At 38.5% G+C, this 19704-nt stretch overlaps 1 protein-coding gene across 6 annotated transcripts in view; it reads right to left on the minus strand.

Annotated features, from left to right (window-relative positions):
• Positions 1 to 19704, minus strand: part of LOC114878208 (disabled homolog 2-interacting protein) — a 214863-nt gene that overhangs the window by 101409 nt on the left and 93750 nt on the right. For 2 of the 6 annotated variants that reach the window (XM_046288141.1, XM_046288139.1), the window contains 3 exons: positions 16613 to 16654; positions 13832 to 14018; positions 2642 to 2758 (listed from right to left, as the gene is read on the minus strand). In XM_046288141.1, the coding sequence (XP_046144097.1) occupies positions 2642 to 2758; positions 13832 to 14018; positions 16613 to 16654 (346 nt within the window). Of the gene's footprint in view, positions 1 to 2641; positions 2759 to 8427; positions 8884 to 13831; positions 14019 to 16612; positions 16655 to 19704 lie in introns of those variants that run through there. The other 4 variants (XM_046288140.1, XM_029191754.2, XM_029191757.2 and 1 more) reach the window with 4 other exon arrangements.

Genomic DNA, 19704 nt, shown 5'->3' on the forward strand with positions numbered 1-19704 from the left:
ATGCGCCAGCGGTTTTCATAAAACGCTATAGATAGCGCACGCTCGATGAGCACCCAGTGTCACCCACGTGAAACTGAACGCCTATTCGTCGGAACGCTGACACCGAAGGAAAACCGGGTCGCCGGTAATTAATTCACCTTTGACTTTTCACGCCCTGGGGGCGAAATTGATTTTCGTTACACGCGACCACTGTTTACCGCCACCGGAAATTACTGTTTGCGAATCGCGAATTGCTTTTCAATTCATCTGCTAGTCAAATGCTTATCAGAGGAACGATGGAACATTAGAATCAATCAAACTAACATTATCATTCGTTTCGTTTCTTTAATAATCACCAACACTCGACATAAATCTATTGATATGCTGAACCGATTAAATTAGATAAGAAAGTGCAGTAATTAGAAGTACAGTGGTATCCGTTCCTGATGTTTGGACTTATACCGAATAGGACGTATACCAAACCAACCTTTTCCATAAGAAGTAATATAAAAATGATTAATCCGTTCTTATGTAAAAAAAAACTTCTATTGATATTATACCTACATTAATGAGGTTGTAAAATAATTTAAACGCTGTTTATGTCATGAAGTTTATAAAAAATATTCACTAGTTTATTTAACATATAATTTGTAAAATATAAATGTAACCTAATGATAGATTCTAAATTAACAAACCAAACGGAATAAATTTTATTGCCCCCTGTTTTGTGGTTATAGTTTGTTATATGATATCCTCACTTGTATGGTCAGTCAGTTAATAATACATCAACTTCGAATATAATTGATTATTAATTTAATTTTTCCTCTGAGATGATTATTTAAAAATGACGGAAAATTCACGGAAAAAATTTATGTCGTATACCGAGCAAAATTTGTCACGTCCAAACAGGACGTATTCCAAAGCAGACGTACCTATACCGAGGTACCACTGTATATAATTAGGATTAATGCTATAACATCAAAGAAAAATCTTGTAATGGTGTGTTATGAAAATGTAGTGCGACTCAAGAAAGCGTGTAGATTTAACAGTTCGTTAAACGAGGGTCAATTTATTATACGATTCAGGAATAATTGTTTCATTTCCACTGTCAAGCGAGTGGAAGCGTTGGTCGAGCACGCGATACGCGAGAAAGATCGCGCGGGCTGAAGAGGAAAGTAGAGCACTCGCGTGGAAATTAGAGGAGACTCGAATGCAGCTTTCACCGGATTACGCAAAAATGGCAGTGGCACGGGCTGGAAACCGTCTCTGTGAAACAATGACCGAGCTGCATGCTAATTGTCGATCTACACGGGGAGGAAAAAAAAAGAGGGGAATTTTTTCCCATTCGAGAGCGGTTTCACGCGTTTTACCGGGGAAAACTTTGCGCCATTTTTCCACGCCACGTTTATCTACTCATTTTTCTTCGTGAAACTCGAGACTCGATAAACGCCATATATTTTCATTCTTTCTACGCTCCATATTCATCAAATCCTGCTAAGAAATTAAAGAAGTATTCACTTTAGTTAGAAAAATGACATTTTTCCACGTGATCCTAATTCAATGTCCAACAGCTCTACAGATGTTGTACCGAGCGAAAGGGTTAATTTAAAATTGCCGAGAAACTGGGCGAACTTAAACGAAGAAATTCTTGTCGAACAAGCACGCTCGAGAGAACTATTTATCTTGTAAAGAAGAATATAGGTCAGCGTTCACGCGCCACCGTGTCGGAATACAAATGCCCTGCCGCATCGGGAAAAACTTTTCCACGTTTCCCGTTGAAATTCCGGACTTTCCTGCTAGCTAACAGAGCACGGATGTGCCCGTATTGCGGCTTCGTTGCGCCAGTTTCCGCCAATCCGCTGCTGAACGCGTAAAAATATCGCTGGCCGGCTTCCAGACGCGCGATCTTGCTCGCGTAAACATTCGAGGACCGTTTGGACGCAGCTGAGAAAGTCTATATGCTTCTTTTCGCGGCTCCTGCCCCGTTTCTTCGATGCAAACATCGCGAAGATAAATTAGAAAACGTCTGACGAGGCTGACGGATATTTGGAGGAAACGAGGGACCATGGTTTTTCAATTGTTTTCGAAGGACGTGACTTTGGATGTGGGTCGTCGGAGAGCACGTCTCCTTGAACCGTGAATTCTTCCAGGATCTCGATGCATTACGATGTTTGTTGTTCTCGTTTCAGGATGCAGTTTTATTGCAGGAAGGAAAGAGGAACGAGACGACGGTACAGTGAATTTATAGGACAGTTTACGAGGGATGAAACAGTTTAACACTTTGATGGCCACATGTTTTATGGAATCGATGTTTCATGTAATTCTATTTCGTTTTGTTTTCTTATCGGTCGACAAATTTGTAATTGCATTTTTCTAAGATATTTCTTAATATTTTTATTTTAATTGCGGTATGTAAATGATTAATTTAAGATAGACATATATAATTTTAGTAATTAAATAGAACACTACAAGGTGTGACTAAATATGTAATGAAAATAATTGTGGGTCAGTAATGAATAAAATAAATGAAACAGAATAAAGAATTTGTTGGTATTAATCGAGGATACGAATTCTAGTGAGAAAGGGGTTGTTTATAAAAACAGAAATATATCAATAGTTTTTCTATTTTAGTTAGTTTGATAGTGTTTAGTAATCCACTTACACTCGACGGAAAGGTGATTGGGATCGTGTTCCCTTAACGAGGACAGTTCAGGATCCAAAGTATGTCTCTGATGCCACCCTCTTCTCGGAAGGGTGGAAACCCTTCTTAGTAATGGCGCTATACAAACATCACAATCGTTTCAACAATAGCAGTAACGTTTGCAATGCAATCGAAATAGAATGAAAGAAACGAAAGAATGAGCGCAAGCTCGGTCAAGCAAAATCCAAGGAAGAAAATATGCATTTACAAGGGGCTATCTTTGTTCGAGAAAGAAGAAAGGTATAAGCAATCGAAGGATACATGCAAAAATTATTTACAATGTAAGTTGCATGAATTGTAACTAGCAAAATAATAAATAATAAATTTGGTCCTTATAATTTTTGGATCTTTTCTTGTTGTAATTTTAAATTAAAATAAATTTATAGCAATTCCGATAAGCTTAATTGTCCTAAAACAAAATATTTGCAATAATATTAACTAAGTAAAGAGAAAATAAAATTCCAAATTTTGTCAATTAAAAATTTCAATAATTCACGATCATTTTAAATAAAACCTATTACCAAAATTTCTTTACTGTTGTCAGAAAATTCTCTGATTCAGTTTTGCTTGGGCTACATTTCCACCCCAAAATGCAAAGAGCTCTGTTACCGTCGTAGATAACAAGCACGAAACACGGAAACACGTTCCCTGCAACTGCAAGCAGTTCAACCGTGTGCACATGCAACGATCACACATGCATACTGATCCATTCATTTCCATCGTGCAACAATACTACTCGGTTCGATTGAATTCGCGCCTATTCTCATCGCATTACAGTTATTTCCATTCGCACATCGCACAATGAGGAACAGTTTCAACTTTGCATCATGATTTGCACTGCACGTGTCTTTTAGAAAGCGCTTTCGGCCATTCAAACCCCTGTTTATCTTTCATCTAGCTGTTTGAACGCCGCTTCTAATTAATACAAACGCTAACGAGACATTTCCCACGAAAACAATAAGAACTTTTTCCAAATTTTATCCTCGATAATTGTGTTTCTATATCAAGAGTTATTTTGATAATTATTAAAGATATGCAAATAGTTTGCAGAATTCTTAATCCTTTCACTGTAGGAAATTCCGATGCAAATTGCAGGTCATATTTTATGGCAAATAATGCAATGATTATCCCGTCTTATTTTTCTATGAAAATTCAAAAATAACGAAGGCAATTTTTTGTAATTAAGATTTTTCAAGCGTGAAAAGAGTATCAGGTGATTCCTAATCAGAATTGATTCTTGATTGATTGCTTCTTAGATATCATGTGATTTTGTAGTTAATGATGATATCGACTTCGAAAAGAGAAGACTAGAATCGTCTTATCGAACAGTGGGTTAGGTCCATCTTGCTCCTCCTACGTTGTCGCATGACTCAACCTCCTTCTACGGCCAGCGGGAATACGCCTGTGCACCGGAAGTGCATGCTAGTTACGACGTTGACGGTCTTTCCTCATTACGTGCCGCGCCTTTGTTCGTGTCTTCTCGCCTCTTCCTCTTCGATGACGATTCGAACGGCACTTCTTAAACGGATTCCTCGATCGTGCCCCACTTACGTATTTATCACCTCTCAAACATATTTATTTATAAATCGAAAAGGTGGAAAATATATGCACTGTTTCGCTCGATTGCTTCCTATTTATTTCATTTATTAACCTGATTATCCAGCATGAATGCGGATTATATTGGTTATATACTCATAAACCTAGCTTCTCTAACACACTTACAATAACCAGGAAGTTGGATAATAGTTATCCAGTTTTCTACAAATTCAAGCATGAAGGTATTTGAATTTAATTTAATTTAATTATTTAAGGTAGCATACACCTTCATGGTTATTAACGATCAATATTACATTTGTAGGTAATCAGAGGTAGTTTAGATAAATTTCAGAGGGAGGTTTGTACAGTATTAGGTGGCTGTAGAGAGTTCATGAAGGTATTTCTTTCTTTATATTTTAGTGATATTTTACCATTATTTTCCCAGATGATTAATAAAGCTGGTTATTTATCGAAAAACGATTTCACCATAACCGCAGTTTAATTGGTATTGAAATTATCTTTCGATCATAATAATTTCTGAAAGGATCAATTTTCGAAATAATCCTATCTGGTATCGATATAATTTCAATTCTCCTGAAGGTCTGATTTTAATAAGGTCTCCTGATTCACGCGTCTACCAGCAGCAATAATTAGTCCGGTCGAAGCGAACGAACCAAACGGAGCACACGGTTAATCGAGTTCGAGGCGAGCAAGCCATGGTGTTGCACTCGCAATTAAGCAACAGTATAATACACCGGTGGTTAAGTTATACCCCGTGTAACCGAAGCATGCCACCGTTGGATCGCGTTTCACCCGGCCACCATTGTCTCCTTGAGTTACCAAAGCGTCGAGTACCGAGTCTAGGGTCGCCGTTTGTATTCTCCTCCCTTTTGCGACCTTCCAGCACTCTGCAACTCGATCCTTCGACTCGTTTCAAAGAGAAAAAATATCGCTGCAGGTTTCCCTTTCTTCGGAGAGTTCGATAAACATTTGCGAATCTTCAATTTCAATTTCGTTCTTCTTCGATTTTATTTCACCCAAGAAAGGGGTTGAAAAATTCATGTTTCTTATAATTATCTTCTTCATGACTTCTGATTGAAATAAAAAGATTCATCGTTAATACAAACACCGTAAGTAAAGTTATCAAAGCTCAATTAAGTTACCCCGATACCGTAAATACCACCCCGTATAAACGAACACGAATCCCTGGAAGGTGCACGTCCAGTTGGACAAGGATTTCAGAACGGGATCACAGCCGGACAGTGATTTTTCATTAAACGTACGGACGTTTCAATTAAAATCCTTCGGTGTCGGCGCTTCTCGCCGTGATTTCCACCCCCGTAGACATCGTTCAACCCCAAAGTCACCCTCTGTGTCCCGTCGTTTCTCGTCTTCGTTCAACGAGCGCACCCTTTCATCGTTGTTTCTCGCGTCTCGTTGTTTCAGCAGATGTCGCCAAATCCTCGTCCCCTTTCCGTTTCATCCCCTCTGTACGCGGGGTAACAACATTTCGGGGTTCGTAAAAAATTCTGGTGAAATGAAAATTTTATACCGGCCGAAAAATCCAACGTTACATTTTCCATGGTGCAACGGGGTAGTCGTAAACCCTCTGAAGAGCTTTTAATTTTTCAACGGATGAACTTAGTTAAGGGAAGGTTGTTTCGCGTTGCTCCAAGTTTTCGTAATAGTTCGCAAGCTTTGAGCGAAGGTTTACGATACGAGTGAATTTTGAAAGTTTATTAAGAGAGTATAGTGTTGAAGTGTTTTCGGAGTTTACGTCGCAAAATAGATGATGAAAGATGCACGAAAAGTTTTATCAGGGGAACAAAGGTTCTTTCTGGTAGAATCCTCAGGGAAAAATGACTGCCTCGGGCTGTGAATATTTATGGGAACTCAGGGTGCTCCGCACGAAAGGGATGATTTTCAAACAAATTCGTTTCAAAATAAATTGAACATTCCTGCTTGTAATTCGGGGACTTTGTTTCTGAGAAAATTTGCATTCAAATTAATTCAAAGGTAACATCATTGTTTTACATTAGCCGTTATTGACTTTTATAAAAGGGATAATTTTCTGTACAGAATGAAAAATGTGGAATGAAATTATTTTTCTTTGATTCAGAGATAAATATTGCATACCTATTCAAATAAGTCAATATTTTATTTTAAAATAATTTTCAATGGAAGAGCGAATAAGAGAATTCTGATGATTTGTCCTCGATTCGTTACAGTAATAATATTTTTATATTTATTACATATATACGTCGATATTAATTATTTTATTTCCAATGTTAATTCTACAGAAGATCCTGTTTTCTATTACAAGTATCTGTTATCTATAATGTATGATCATTTTAATTTACGCAAATATCAATGAACCAAAAAGAAATTCATAAAGAGAATATTCCAAGTAAAATTCCTTCAAATATTTCGCTAGATAACAAGAATATCGTCGATGTTTTACATCAGGATACCGTTCGTTTCACGTTAAATCACCAAGGGAAATCATGCGCGTGAAAACCCACCAACACTTTTACACAGAGAAACGGCCACCGTATTTAATGACGCGAGACAAACAGTCTGTGGTTTTCATTTCCGCAAAAATACCAGGGACATGACAATTTACGTGTTTTGCAGCTAGCTTCTGTAGATTATTATTAATACGCTGACTGTCAGCGTCGAAACAGTAATACTTATTAAGATACACGATAATAAAAATCATTAAAGTTATCGAGGACGAGTGTTTTAATTCAATGATTTAGATTATGGACATGATTTTCTTTTTAATTTTAAATCAGTTGATCTTCACTCTTTTACAGTATTGAATTATGGATGGAATTTTAATTGCTATTTATCTTCCTTTTGTTTTCATTCGTTCATTACCGAGCTAAATTAAATTCTTATTGTTAATCACTGATAATATTTACAACACTCGATACGTCATAAAATAATTTGTACTATATCAAGTTGTTAATATACGTTCAGTGGTACTTATTTTCCTTTTGCCTTTATTTATTAATCACTTGACTAAAAATTCAACTCCATAAAAGTCAACGTCTGAACAGTACAATTGACAATAGCGAGTAAGCTTGAAAAGCAAACCGAAAGCGAAGTAATTAGACAAACAAAGCATATTTCCCATGAAAAGAAGCGCAACTACGATACATGAAAAAGAGGAAAAAAAAAATGTTAATGAACACCAGAACCGTTCGAGTTACGATTTCAAATGCTGATATCATTTTTATACGTGTGAAATGAACGAGGTCGTCTGTACTAGATTGAAACTTATAATTTCCACAGGTCTTAATGAATTTCCTCGTGAAATGTGAACGTGTTCAACTTGCAATTAAATCGCGCCTCATTAAACCCATGACGAAGCGTTCACCCCTCCAGAATATATTAATTGTCGCTCTCGTTTGATTAAACCGTGGAATTAAGATTTTAAAGTGCATTCATTTATGTTCCCCTTCATACACGCTAATTTGGAAGGGAAACTCGTGGGACTGTTGGCTCGGCTTCACCTAAATTACGTAGCTATTTAATTTCATTTGATATAATAATTTTAAAAATATGTACAGCATCAAGAAAAGTAGAAAGTTGGGAAGTCTACCATGCTCGATACTGTACGTAATATTCCTTCGTATTCTCTAAACGATGCGTCAACGAAATAATTCTACGGAAATGTGATTCATTCGGAGTTTTATCGCTAAAAACGATTACTTTTTTACAATAAATCCACCGGAGATTTTCTTTTTTAATTCCTTTCGATATTTATCCTTGAGCTTAATCAGCGATTCTGGCGTTCAGTTCTTCGCGATTCCTCGGAGCTGACCGCAAAAATACCGTATCAGAGAAAACTTTTATCATCTAACAGCCTTGATGCTAATCCACAAAAGCACACCACAAAGAATCAAACTTCCTTCCGCATTTATGCCATCGCAAAAAAGCTTCTCAAAGCCTTGATTAAAAGCAAAGAAGCAATGCCTGGCTCTTTTTGGACCCAGATGGAGAACGTTGAAATGTGAAAAATTGTATTTAACTTGAAGATGATTTTCACTTATGAGAGGGTTTAATGATTATTACGGGGTACAAAATGGACCAGGCACCATGTTCCTCGAATCATTTGTCAATTGAGGGTTAAATGATGAAAATTAGTTGAATTTTTGGAAAGCAACGAAATTTTGAAAAATAAGGAACCACTACGGATAACTTACAAACGCTGCTAGAATCATCCTCCTCGGTCCCACTCAAATCCAAATGATTCTTTCTCCTGCGTCGCATAATGGAATTCCACACCTTCTTGCGGCTCATCGTAAACACCTATTGTTCACACCCACGCGAATCAACACCGCTAATCGAACTCCTCTTCTTCTTCTAATATTTCATTCAAAGTCGGTTAATCGACGCTTCCTCTCGGTAGAAAGCATTCACTATCAACGCATCATCATCCGCCGACCATCGACCCACTGCACACTGCCTTTGATCGATCGATCAAAAAAAAAAGAAGAAAGAAAGAAAGAAAGACACTTTCGCGTACGCGGTACCACGTCGACTAAATCAATCGGCGATCGTCAACTTCCCATTTTTAGACGACGCTTCTTAACGAGAGAAGTCACGATTTCGTTCGACCGCTGAACGGCACGACCAGTTTCAATTAGGCGTTAGAACTCGCGACAGCTCCATAATTAGTTCGCGGCTCGCCTTGGACTAAGTTCGTTTCCGTTCGAAGCGGAGCATGTCTCGCCCTCGAAACCGTCCCGCGAGTGGAACGCGATCGTTTCCCCAAGCTTTTGTCTCTCGTAGCCTGATTTCGCGGCCGATCGTCCGAATGATTCGACGGCGTGAACGCACTTCTATCGTCGCGATGCGAGAGCAGAGGACGAAAGCGGCACTTTTATCGCATCCGGCGCCGAGCACTCTTTCCACGAGGAGAACTCGAACGCGGTTCAACCTTCCGCGCCAATCGGCTGCTACGAAATCGAGGACGGTGGGGAACAGCTTGAGGAAAATCCAGTGAAACTTGACGACCATTTAACGTGACCTGGAAAATCCGACCTATTTTCTAATTTTCGATTTGCTTTTTCGTTTACCCTGGTATCGTTAATTAGAATTAGAGGATTCGACTTTTCATTTTCGTTACAATAGCTTGACGTCAAACCGCTGCAATTAGTATGGGTGCAAAGTGGCATGAGTGTTTGTGCATTGAATATGTAATTGCAATCACTCATTCTTGAGAAGATTTTCAAATGAATTCATTAATCTTTTAAAATAAAATTATTTTAGTTTATAGCTAAACAAGTTACACTTACGCTATCTATAGATCATAATGATAATAAGATTAATTAACAAAATTGTTTAATAGCTGAAGAATTAAATTAAGTATCAGTTTCATCAGTGGAAGAAAATTTTACTTAACCAGTAAAATTCTTTATAATATCTACAGATAATAAAGATAGGTCAATTAAATCCACCCCAAACAGTTGTAATTACCGAACGCTTATCACAATTCCCAGAACGTAACACGAAACGTCACCTTCGCGATCGTGGATTAAATAGCCCGGACTGTCAGAGACAAACTGTTTAGCCTGGTGAATCTACGTCTTGGAACAACCGGAGGATATGCGGCTGTCGGTGACGATAAGTGCCCCGCCTGACAGGAAGTCGTTCTTCCCAAATAAACGAGCGGATTAAACCGAGCGTGAAACGATGATTGCAAATCATTGTCTTTCGATTATAAAATTGTAAATCTTTGCTTTCGTCTTGTTCTAAGGAAATATTGGGAATTCTACGCTTTTTCAAATTTCTACTTTTAGGATGATAATAAGTTTCAACGTTCGCGTTTTCAATGATAAGTATATTACGGTCAGTCAGATGCAAAGGCTGAACAAGCTTAACGCGCAAAGTTCTGATGGAACTCATTAGTTGATGCCTCGCACGGATAAATACGGTTCACCATCGTTTTTTTCACGTTACAGCGGAGCAAACGGCGCAGCAATTAACGAGCTTCGTTGGAAGCATAAAACAGCAGTCAGTCAGCGAACAATAGGGAAATTAGGGTCGACAGTGTAAACGGGGCAGAGTAACGCGCCATCGAGGACTTAATTCTTAATCAACAACGAACTAGAAAGTACTTTCGAACATCGCTTGACACGCGTTTGCGTTACATAAACGTGTTTCGATAAATAAATAACACTTGGAAAATGTACTCGATACAATCATGAAAATCCTTCAGAATTAAAGTAAAATACATTTAAATACAGTTAAAAAATAAGATATAACTTAATGTTTTATCTTAATAAATTTATCCCTTGGAAGATTAATGTACAACCCGGATATGTCGGCCCGGCGACATATGTAATTAACGTGTTGTAATGCTAAAAGTTTTTCATTTTCATGATAATTAATCAAAAATTATATTCATCCAAAAATAATTCCTCAAAGAAAAAAGATGAAATAATTATACTTCCGTGAAAATCATAAATAACGTCTGATGTTTTTTAATGAAAAGATTTTTCTGACACCGATCACAGCTAGAGTATTGTCTGAAGCACCGGATGTAACCTCACCGGAAGAACCGTCCTGTTCTATACGGTGAGCTTGGCCGCTGTCAGCGCGCTGGTTGCACGCGTGAATGCACGCGCGTATTCCGCCCACGTAAACGCGTGCCAAGGCTTTACAAAACGAATCCTCTCGCGATTGCCACATTCTCGCGTTCGATTCTTCTTCATCGAGCGTGTTGTATTCGTGTTACATAACGATCTCTGTTCTTTCTTAATTGAACTTGATCCGACGACTGATTATTGTTTTACGAAAATTAAAAAATCAGAAGCTTTGCGATTCAACCCTTTACTCTTTTTTTTTAATTGTAGCACATTTGACTTTAACCGAGATTCGAGGGTTAATAAGAGTCGCATTCCGCCTCTGCATTTGTATTCAACATTACCAGCCCTCTTTCATTTCAGCAAAGAACAGCGTGCTGTCTCTCGGTAGACAGGCAATAACGCGAGTCAAAGGGTGCAGCGACAAAGGGAAACGCCTGACGCCCAAAGAAAATGGAAAAGAAAGCAGAGCGACGTTGCGTCGCTGACACAGGACCATGTGAATTCGCCGTAAATCTAAACGATATATCGGCTGCCAGCCAACACGGCAAAGAAGTCTTTTGAGTCAGGCGGACATATCGCCGGGCGAGATCGCAGCATGGAAACCTTTCGCCATCTTCTCACGGAATAGAATCGACGAGTTCACGCGGAATTCGTTCGGATTCGCGGATCCTCCTGGGACCCGGAATTCACCGGAAGGTGAGAAACTTTCGCGATAGAGGAGGACGTTAAATTTATGAGAATGAATTCCCGGCATAGCGAAGGTCGATTGTCCTTGGTCGCTATTCCGCGCTCGTGTGAACTTGATTTTATGGGTGACGGCTAGGATATGGGGTGCTAGGATGAGCATAAAAGGATCCTGGTTTTGGCAGAAGAAAGGTCCTGAATGGGTGATATGATAAATTACGGAAAATCGCTGGGCCGACATATCCGCGTTGGACATTAATCTTTCAAGGGATAAATTTATTAAGGTAAAACATTAAGTAATATTTTATTTTTTAACTGTATTTAAATGTTTGGCAATATTTGAGGCAAATAATTGATTCCAAAATTGAGTTATACCCAGAATATCAATTCCTAACATTTGTAATTAATCAATTAGCCATTTTGTATGCATTAAGAATAGAAAATGGTGCACTTCAAAATGGTACCTCCTGTTCCATCTAGCAGTAAAGGACGAAAGTAACGAAATAGAAAACTGTCTTTTTCTATTAAATAAGAGACATTGGGGACATAAAACGATCTAAGATAAAAATGCAATTTAGATGATGGTATTGCAAGTGACTTAAAATATTAAAACTGTAAATTGCCATAATTATCATTTATAGAAACTAAAATGAAGAGCCATCTAGTAGTAGGTTCTCTAAACTAATGGAACCAAGTCTTCCTTTTTTTTCAATATTTGACTTTTCAATTCGTTCATTGGAAAAACAGTTCATATCCCGAATATGCATATTACAAATAACTACCTATAATTATTAAACTGTATATGGTATTTTGAAAGTGAGAAAAACGGTAAGAAAGAGCGCTGTGCTACCAGCAGTTCATCGATTACCTCAGCAGACCTACTGCTAGATGGCTGTAGCACTTCTTTCCTCGAGAGCGGCAATTCATTTCTTTTCAATTTTTACGTTCCAATAAAACTATGATATTATTAATATTCTATCATAAGCGTCAAATGATTTACGTCTAACAGATAAGTATAAAAGTTGCTTATTTCTTCAAAGAACATAATTTTCTTTTCTCTTACTGTAGTTACTCTTTGCTAGATGGCGCCAGCTGTGTCGTTCTCAAAAGGCGGATAAATATACGAACGATAAACAATTTGAAAATTTCATTTGAAAAATTCAATACACGAGTTTCAATATCCAAAAGAAATTTGTAAATAAAGTTGAATAATTAATCCGTTGTACCCAAGTCTATAAGAGAAAGTATCAACAAAATTTACCCTTCAATTTATCCGAGCCTTTTATCAATGCTGCACGCTAATTACCGCTTATTAAGAATTGAACAGAAGCCCTTGGTTTAGATGCATTATTTTCTGTTCAAGGGCTCTGCGCCCTCGGGGAGCAGCACCTGTCGAACAATGTCAGCTCGTTACTGGCAAATGCAACGCGGCCTGACAATCGAAACAAAGCGCAATTAATAGCGGGTGGTCCGATTCACTCGGATCGGCTGTTGGAGATAAAAACATCGGCAGGAGCTGCGGCCGATTTGCCAAACGATAAAAGACGAACGCTTCCGTGTTCTCGTTATGCATCGTGGAACGCGAACGTTTCATTACGAACGGGACCATTAAACTCGAGCGAGATTCGCTCGAAAGCATTGTGTTAAATAATAAAGCGCTGGTATATCGAGAACAGTGTTTCGACGAGTCTCTGGCAAGTCAAAATGGAGCACCGGGATGATTCTGTGCTCTCGTGAATGAGTTTCTACTGGTTGAACATGTTACTCGGCTATTCCATTGTGGAACGGTTGAAATTGCTTTGAATGTTGGATTAAAAGGATTGTAGATTAATGTGGTGTATACAGTGGAAATTGTAATTTAGAATTCTTTGCTATCACAATAGAAATATGAAATTGTTGGACATTATAATATGGAAAAATTGGAATTAAATATGTGGCCATAAGCTTTTCAACCCAGCTAAAATTCTTTTCTCATCTCTTTAGAATGTTTTAATTAATTTCAGGTGTTTAAAGAATCGACTACTTGAAAGTATCTGAAGTTAAATAGCTACTCAAGCAGGAGAAGTAATTCTGTATATCAAAGTTAAAGTATAAATGAGTATACATCTAATTTTCATCGAAAGTAAGATAACAGTAGAATACGATATAAATGCATTAGCAGGGATCTAATAATTAATGAAACATTTGCATCGTCTACTAGATTCTTTAAGCTACGTAAATCATAGGAACGACGTGTTTTCTAACTTCTCGGGACAGTTTCATCCCCCTCGGTGAAGCTGTTTACAACCGAGTACGTCGCCTTTTAAACGAGATTAATTTTACTCAGACTTACCTATCGGCGACGCGGTGTTGGCTTCCCGAAGGCTCACTGTTTCCGGTTCCACCGCTGCTTCGTCTTCTTCGATCAACGGCGGCGGGGGTGCCAAGGGTCGCGATTCGTAGCCCCAATGCTGGCGAAAAGCACGTGCACCACCGTCTAATCGAACACGTGGCAGTTCGACGAACATTGCGTCTCCCAACTATAAAAAAACAATATCGCACTACGTTCATTTATTTATTAAATATTCAGAAATAACGAAGCAAACTTAATCTTTATCATTTTATAAACAGGATAATCAGTCGCCTTGCGATTTGTCAAATTTTATTACTACGCGATTAATTTTTCGCCTCTGATTTGCAAAGTTTCATTAACCCCCTCGAACGACGGACCATGGAGAGAGGCCCCGGAACAGATCCTCCCTACAAACTGTCGCAAACGAAACAGCTATTGAAAAATTAATGGACACCATAATTATTCACTAGACTCACGTAACCCCGAATCACATCCATTTCGTCGGAGCAGGTTAACGAGATGCCCGCGTCCAATTAATCGTATCAGACCGGTGGTTGATGTCATCGAACGACGCCGCACCGGTGGACCGGTTTCAAGAGATCGTCGCGATCCTAATCGAGAAGTAAGCAGAGAATCGGCGAGAAAAAGGAGTCGCCTCTTCAAAGCGAACAGACGACGTCTCGCAAGAAGCTGAACAACGACTGGTCACCGTGTCTGCTGGTTTATCTTAAAATGCCATGAAATGACCCGACGACACGATGACGTCACTAATTAGAGCTCATTGAACGCGGTGTGCAACGCGTGAAATCCGTGGAAGATGAGATCGTTTCTTTCTACGCTCGTTCAACGACCGAATTCCCATTCTCGGTAAATTAAACAGAGAACGATGGAAATTATTAATTTCCATTCCGTTCTGTGTGCTCGAACGCCCGCATCGAACCCCGCTACCCTATTGTTTGCCAATTATCCTACATGGCAAATTTCTGCCCGCACCCTCGACCAGATGGACGTTTCGCGACCAACCGTTTGCGAGAACGGTATTTGATTTGGCAATAGGTGTCTGCACTGTGCAAACGATTCTGATACCTCTTTTTTTTTTTATTGATGATCAGGGTAGAGTGCGGCTAGCAGATTTTTTAATCGAGGGGATGATGGGGATGTACAGCATCGAGAAAAGTTGACTTTCAAAGGGATCAAAATTACTTCTTTATCTATTGCTTTTCCAATGCAAATTAACCCCCTCGAACGACGGACCATGGAGAGAGGCCCCGAAACAGAACCCCCCTACAAACTATCGAAAGCTATTCAAAAATTTCGCAAACAAAGCAGCTATTTTAAAAAAAGGTTCATTAGAATTTCTATTATATTTAGACTAATTTTATTCAAAGTGTAAAGGGTTAATATTGCGGAAAAAGAACGAAACGACTCGCCTAATTAAAAGTCACTCTACGATTGAAAAATGTGTCAGTTCGTGAGATGCAGAACAAGATACACGTGTTCGTGATCTATCATGGTCGTTCAACGATCGCGGTGTACGTGTTAACAGCAATTACCAAGCTGGTGCGAACGGACACGCGTTCAATTACACGATCCCCTATTGGTCACGAGTATCGTGCAAACATTGCGCACAATACAGTAATTACCTATATCTGATCCTTTCGTCGGCCATTATTCGGGTACTTTGGAAATTGGCCTTCTGAAAGTTTCAATTGAAAACTATTCGACAAATACTAGGAAATTCCGTATAAACAGAGAGAATCCGAGTCGTCTGGAAGTCTGAAGCAGCCTACGTGGATGGAAAGCAAATAATTTTCCAGCCAGGCTTGCAAGCGCCGGTGAGAACCTTCTTAAGAAGGAAGAACAACATGCTCCGGCCTGGACAAAATTGCATTAAGCGAAAACGTGAAGGTTCAAAGAGGCGAGAAGCGTTGACCGGCCGGCCGAACGAATTCTAGACAGCAACGTCTTTCAGCCGTGGCTCGAGGAAACGAAGGAACACAAAAGGGAAAAAAACGCGCTAATCGTAAGATATACCTTTTTGCTCGTTAATTTAATCGTTCAGTTCATTCCTCCTCTGTTCGTTTCTCGTGCCGTAGACAACGAGATAATTAGTTGCAATCTTGCGTACGGTAAATTCGTTAATCTCAAAGTGAAGATGTTCGATAGGGTTTCTGTCTATTGATGGATTTTGCAAAAGATTTATAGCCGAGCCAAGTTTCGTCAGAAAGTAACTGTATCGTTGCTAAATTTCTTTTACAGACCCTAGGTTCTTTGTCAAAGTTTCATTTAGTAAATACCTGAAAATGGTCCCTTAAACCGTTCTTTGTAGAACAGGTATCAAAAGGTGGGAATTGCCGGTCATAAACTACCTGTAATATATGAATCTACCATAGAAGTATACCTAGACTTAATATCGAGAAATGAATTTTTCTCCTGTGTATTAACGCAATTTTATTTGATTAATTTATCTCAGAATACCCCACATGGCACTAATCAATATTATCTAACAATAAGCTGTGATAATTAAAATTAATTAGAAGAAGCTTTTCAAATTTTAAAGCTTAGCTTAAATCGTAAACACTTTTGGTAAATTAGTGACAAAGTGAGTGCAGTACTTTGAGAATGAAAAATAAATGTGCAAAAATGTGCATTCTACGAGATACAATTCAGGTGCTGTCAACTTTCAATTAATCACAGAAAAATGTGCACGACACAAAACTGAGAAGTAAGAGAAAACTGAAAAGACGACAACATTTGATGGCACACAGATTGAAAACAAACCTTGTTGTGAGACTTGAACATACAGGCGGTCCCGGCAAATAGCTGCGTCCAAGGAAACAGAAATTAATTACCAATCGTGTTCAATCATTCGCGACAAATGATCAAGAGAAAGAAAATCTCTATGGATTAATTGTACGCTTGCGAGCTTTGCGTACGATAAAAGTAATGAAATTTAATTACGCAAAACATGCAATTTCAAATCACGTTTAATATTAATATCATGAAAATGAAAATTTTAAGAATTCCTACTTCTGTAACTTTATCAAAAATCCTACTTTGCTCGATACTTTCGATTCTTTAATTCAAAAGTTGTATCATTCCAATCGTGTTCTAATGAAAATCCACAAGGTGTAATAAAATCACGGGGGAGTAAGCGAAGCATAATTAATCGGTCGCTGACGAGGATAATTAATGTCCCGGGTTAAATTAATCGAGCGACTCTCGAAGAACGCCTGTGATATTACGTTCGGTCATTATTACCCACTGGCTTTTCGTGTCGTAATTCAAGCAATTCCGATGCGGTCGCTTTTAATCGGCATTAATAAATCGAGCAGCTTCGAGATTCTTGATCCTCCGAATCGATACGCAACGAGGAACACAAGGAAGCGGCTTAACGATGCGGACGAAGGTGGTTTTCTTGTAAAATCTTTTCCTGTCTGGTTTAACGTTTCGACGCTGTCACGATTATCCTCGACGATGTGAAAACCAGCCGCGAATACTCGCGCCTCTATCTCTCGATATTCCACAGATTTTATTCTGTCATTGATGGATCTCTGAGACGTTGACAAAAAGATTGTCAGATGAAATTACAATAACAAATTTATCTAATACATCGACTGCCACTTTGAAGCGATATTTCTTATTTCGAAGGATTATCAGGAATATAAAAATTGATATTAACAATGACTGCCATTTACCTGAACGAGAAGGCACCGAAATGAAACCTAATGAATATATTATTTTCAAGCAAACACTCGCTGGAAAATCGCGCAAAGTTTTCTGATTTATCGCGAGTTATACATCAGAAGGTAATTTCTTGAGTAGTGAATCACAGCATCGTTTCGTGTTCCGTCAAGAGCAGCCGAGGAAGATTTATCGACGTACTTCTCGTACAAGCAAACCGCGTTTCGTGTATTTCGTTACGGGAATTTTTCACGAAAGCTGGATCTGTTACCACATCATTTGCAAGCAACCTTTCCTTTTTCTACGATAATAATTACGTGATCACACAACCATCCGCAAAGAGAATGAAAAGTTAAAGAGTGAACCTAACGATTCGAAAATTATTATTTACTGAATTTTAATAAATAAACATTTGCAACACTGTCATTTTACCTCGGGTAATCCTATCGCCTTTGTAGCAACAGAAAGAAAAAAAAATAAAACATTTACGTGACTACTCGTACGTGACCCTATTTCAAGCTCCGGACAAGAATTCTGCGAAATCGTCCTATAACCATAAACCGCGATTACTCCCATGCTGGTGGTTCTGAAAAAAGAGCCCTTTGCTTGTTGGTCCCTCCTCGTTTAGGTCAGCTAGATCCTTATCAACCAAAAGGGAAAGGAAGAGAACGTCCGAGGACAGAATGCCTTTGGTTTGATGTAACGATAAACAAAGGCACTTTGTGTTTTTCGATCCCATCCTGGATGAAATTCGTCTGGTTTACCACTAAAACGAAAATTTCCGACGGAATTCGATTGTAGTCGTAGAGGTAGACAGGTTTGGAAGAAAGAGAGCTTTCGAGAGTGATAGGAGAGCAAGAGGTGCATGAATTTCTAACAAGCGATCTCTCGAACAGTTCCTCGGAGCAACTGGTGAATTTCTCCGTCGCTCGTGTCGTCTGCAAATGATGCAAATAACGTCGCCATTGTATCGAATTATACGATAAGAGGGTAACTGTGACGGAGAATCTTGACAGAAAATTCTGTGGCTGAAGGTTTGGTAAATCAGCGTGAGGAATTAACGAAGAATAAGTTTGGAAAAGCAGAATGAAAATGAATTGAAAATTCAATTAAAAATATTGAAAAATTTTCCAATCATTGGAGGGTGGTTTTATTTCTCAAAATCATTCTTCACCCTTCTTCATTAGTCTCTAATTCTAATTAACATTACCATCAGAATTGTCTTACTAGAATTTCTCTCAACTATTTTTACACTTTTCATGTTCTCTATTATTAGTCTTGAATATCTTTTTAGAAAAAGAAAATTCAGTAAACTGTTATCTTATCCTATTCCAACTGTAAAATCGTTTTCAGTAATTATAACTGCTGCATCAAGAAAATCCTTTAGCGAGTACAATGGCTCTTTCCAAAAGCCGACCCAACGATTAAATGCTCGCCACTTCCAATTACGCCACACAATAATCATCCCGCTTTTTGTTCGTCGAATAGTGGCCTGAATAACGTCGGAAAAAGGAGGACACTACGGTTGAAAGGTCAAGCAACGCGGTAAGGTTCATCGCGCAGAGAGGCTAATTACTGATCCTAAACATAGGTCACATTATATTTTTATATCAGCAAATAGAATTTTGATTTCTATTAACAATAGTTAATAGTTCTCTCCCCCTCTCTCTCTCTCTCTCTCACACACACACACACGAAAGGTTAAATCAGCTATTACCCTAATTCTCCTGTTCTTTTACAAAAATTCTAGGTTTTCCCTTTGCAAAAAGGAACTCAATTTTTCTATCAAGGACCATGAAATGAAGTAAAAAATTTAAAAAGATTCCTGCGAATGTGTACATGGTTTAACAATAGTTAATGCTCTCTCTCTCTCTTAGACGTACAACGACGAAAGGTTAAATCAGCTGTTGCCCTAATTCTCCTGTTCTTTTACAAAAATTCAAGGTTTTCCTTTCAAAAAAAAAGAACTTCATTTTTGCATTAAGAAGAATCATGAAACCATGGTTCCTTTGTATAAAGGAACTAATAAATCCAGACCCCAACTAATTAAACAGACTGTACATTGTCGCGAATATGTACGTCGTTTCTGGTCAGTGTTCCTACGACGTAGGAGCACAGGGTCAAGAATATTCGTACGCCGATGGGCATTTGCTGAAATCAACGGGTACCGAAATTAGTCCGCTTAAAAA

Source organism: Osmia bicornis, chromosome 12 (assembly GCF_907164935.1).
Source record: "Osmia bicornis bicornis chromosome 12, iOsmBic2.1, whole genome shotgun sequence".
Lineage (NCBI taxonomy): Eukaryota > Metazoa > Arthropoda > Insecta > Hymenoptera > Megachilidae > Osmia > Osmia bicornis.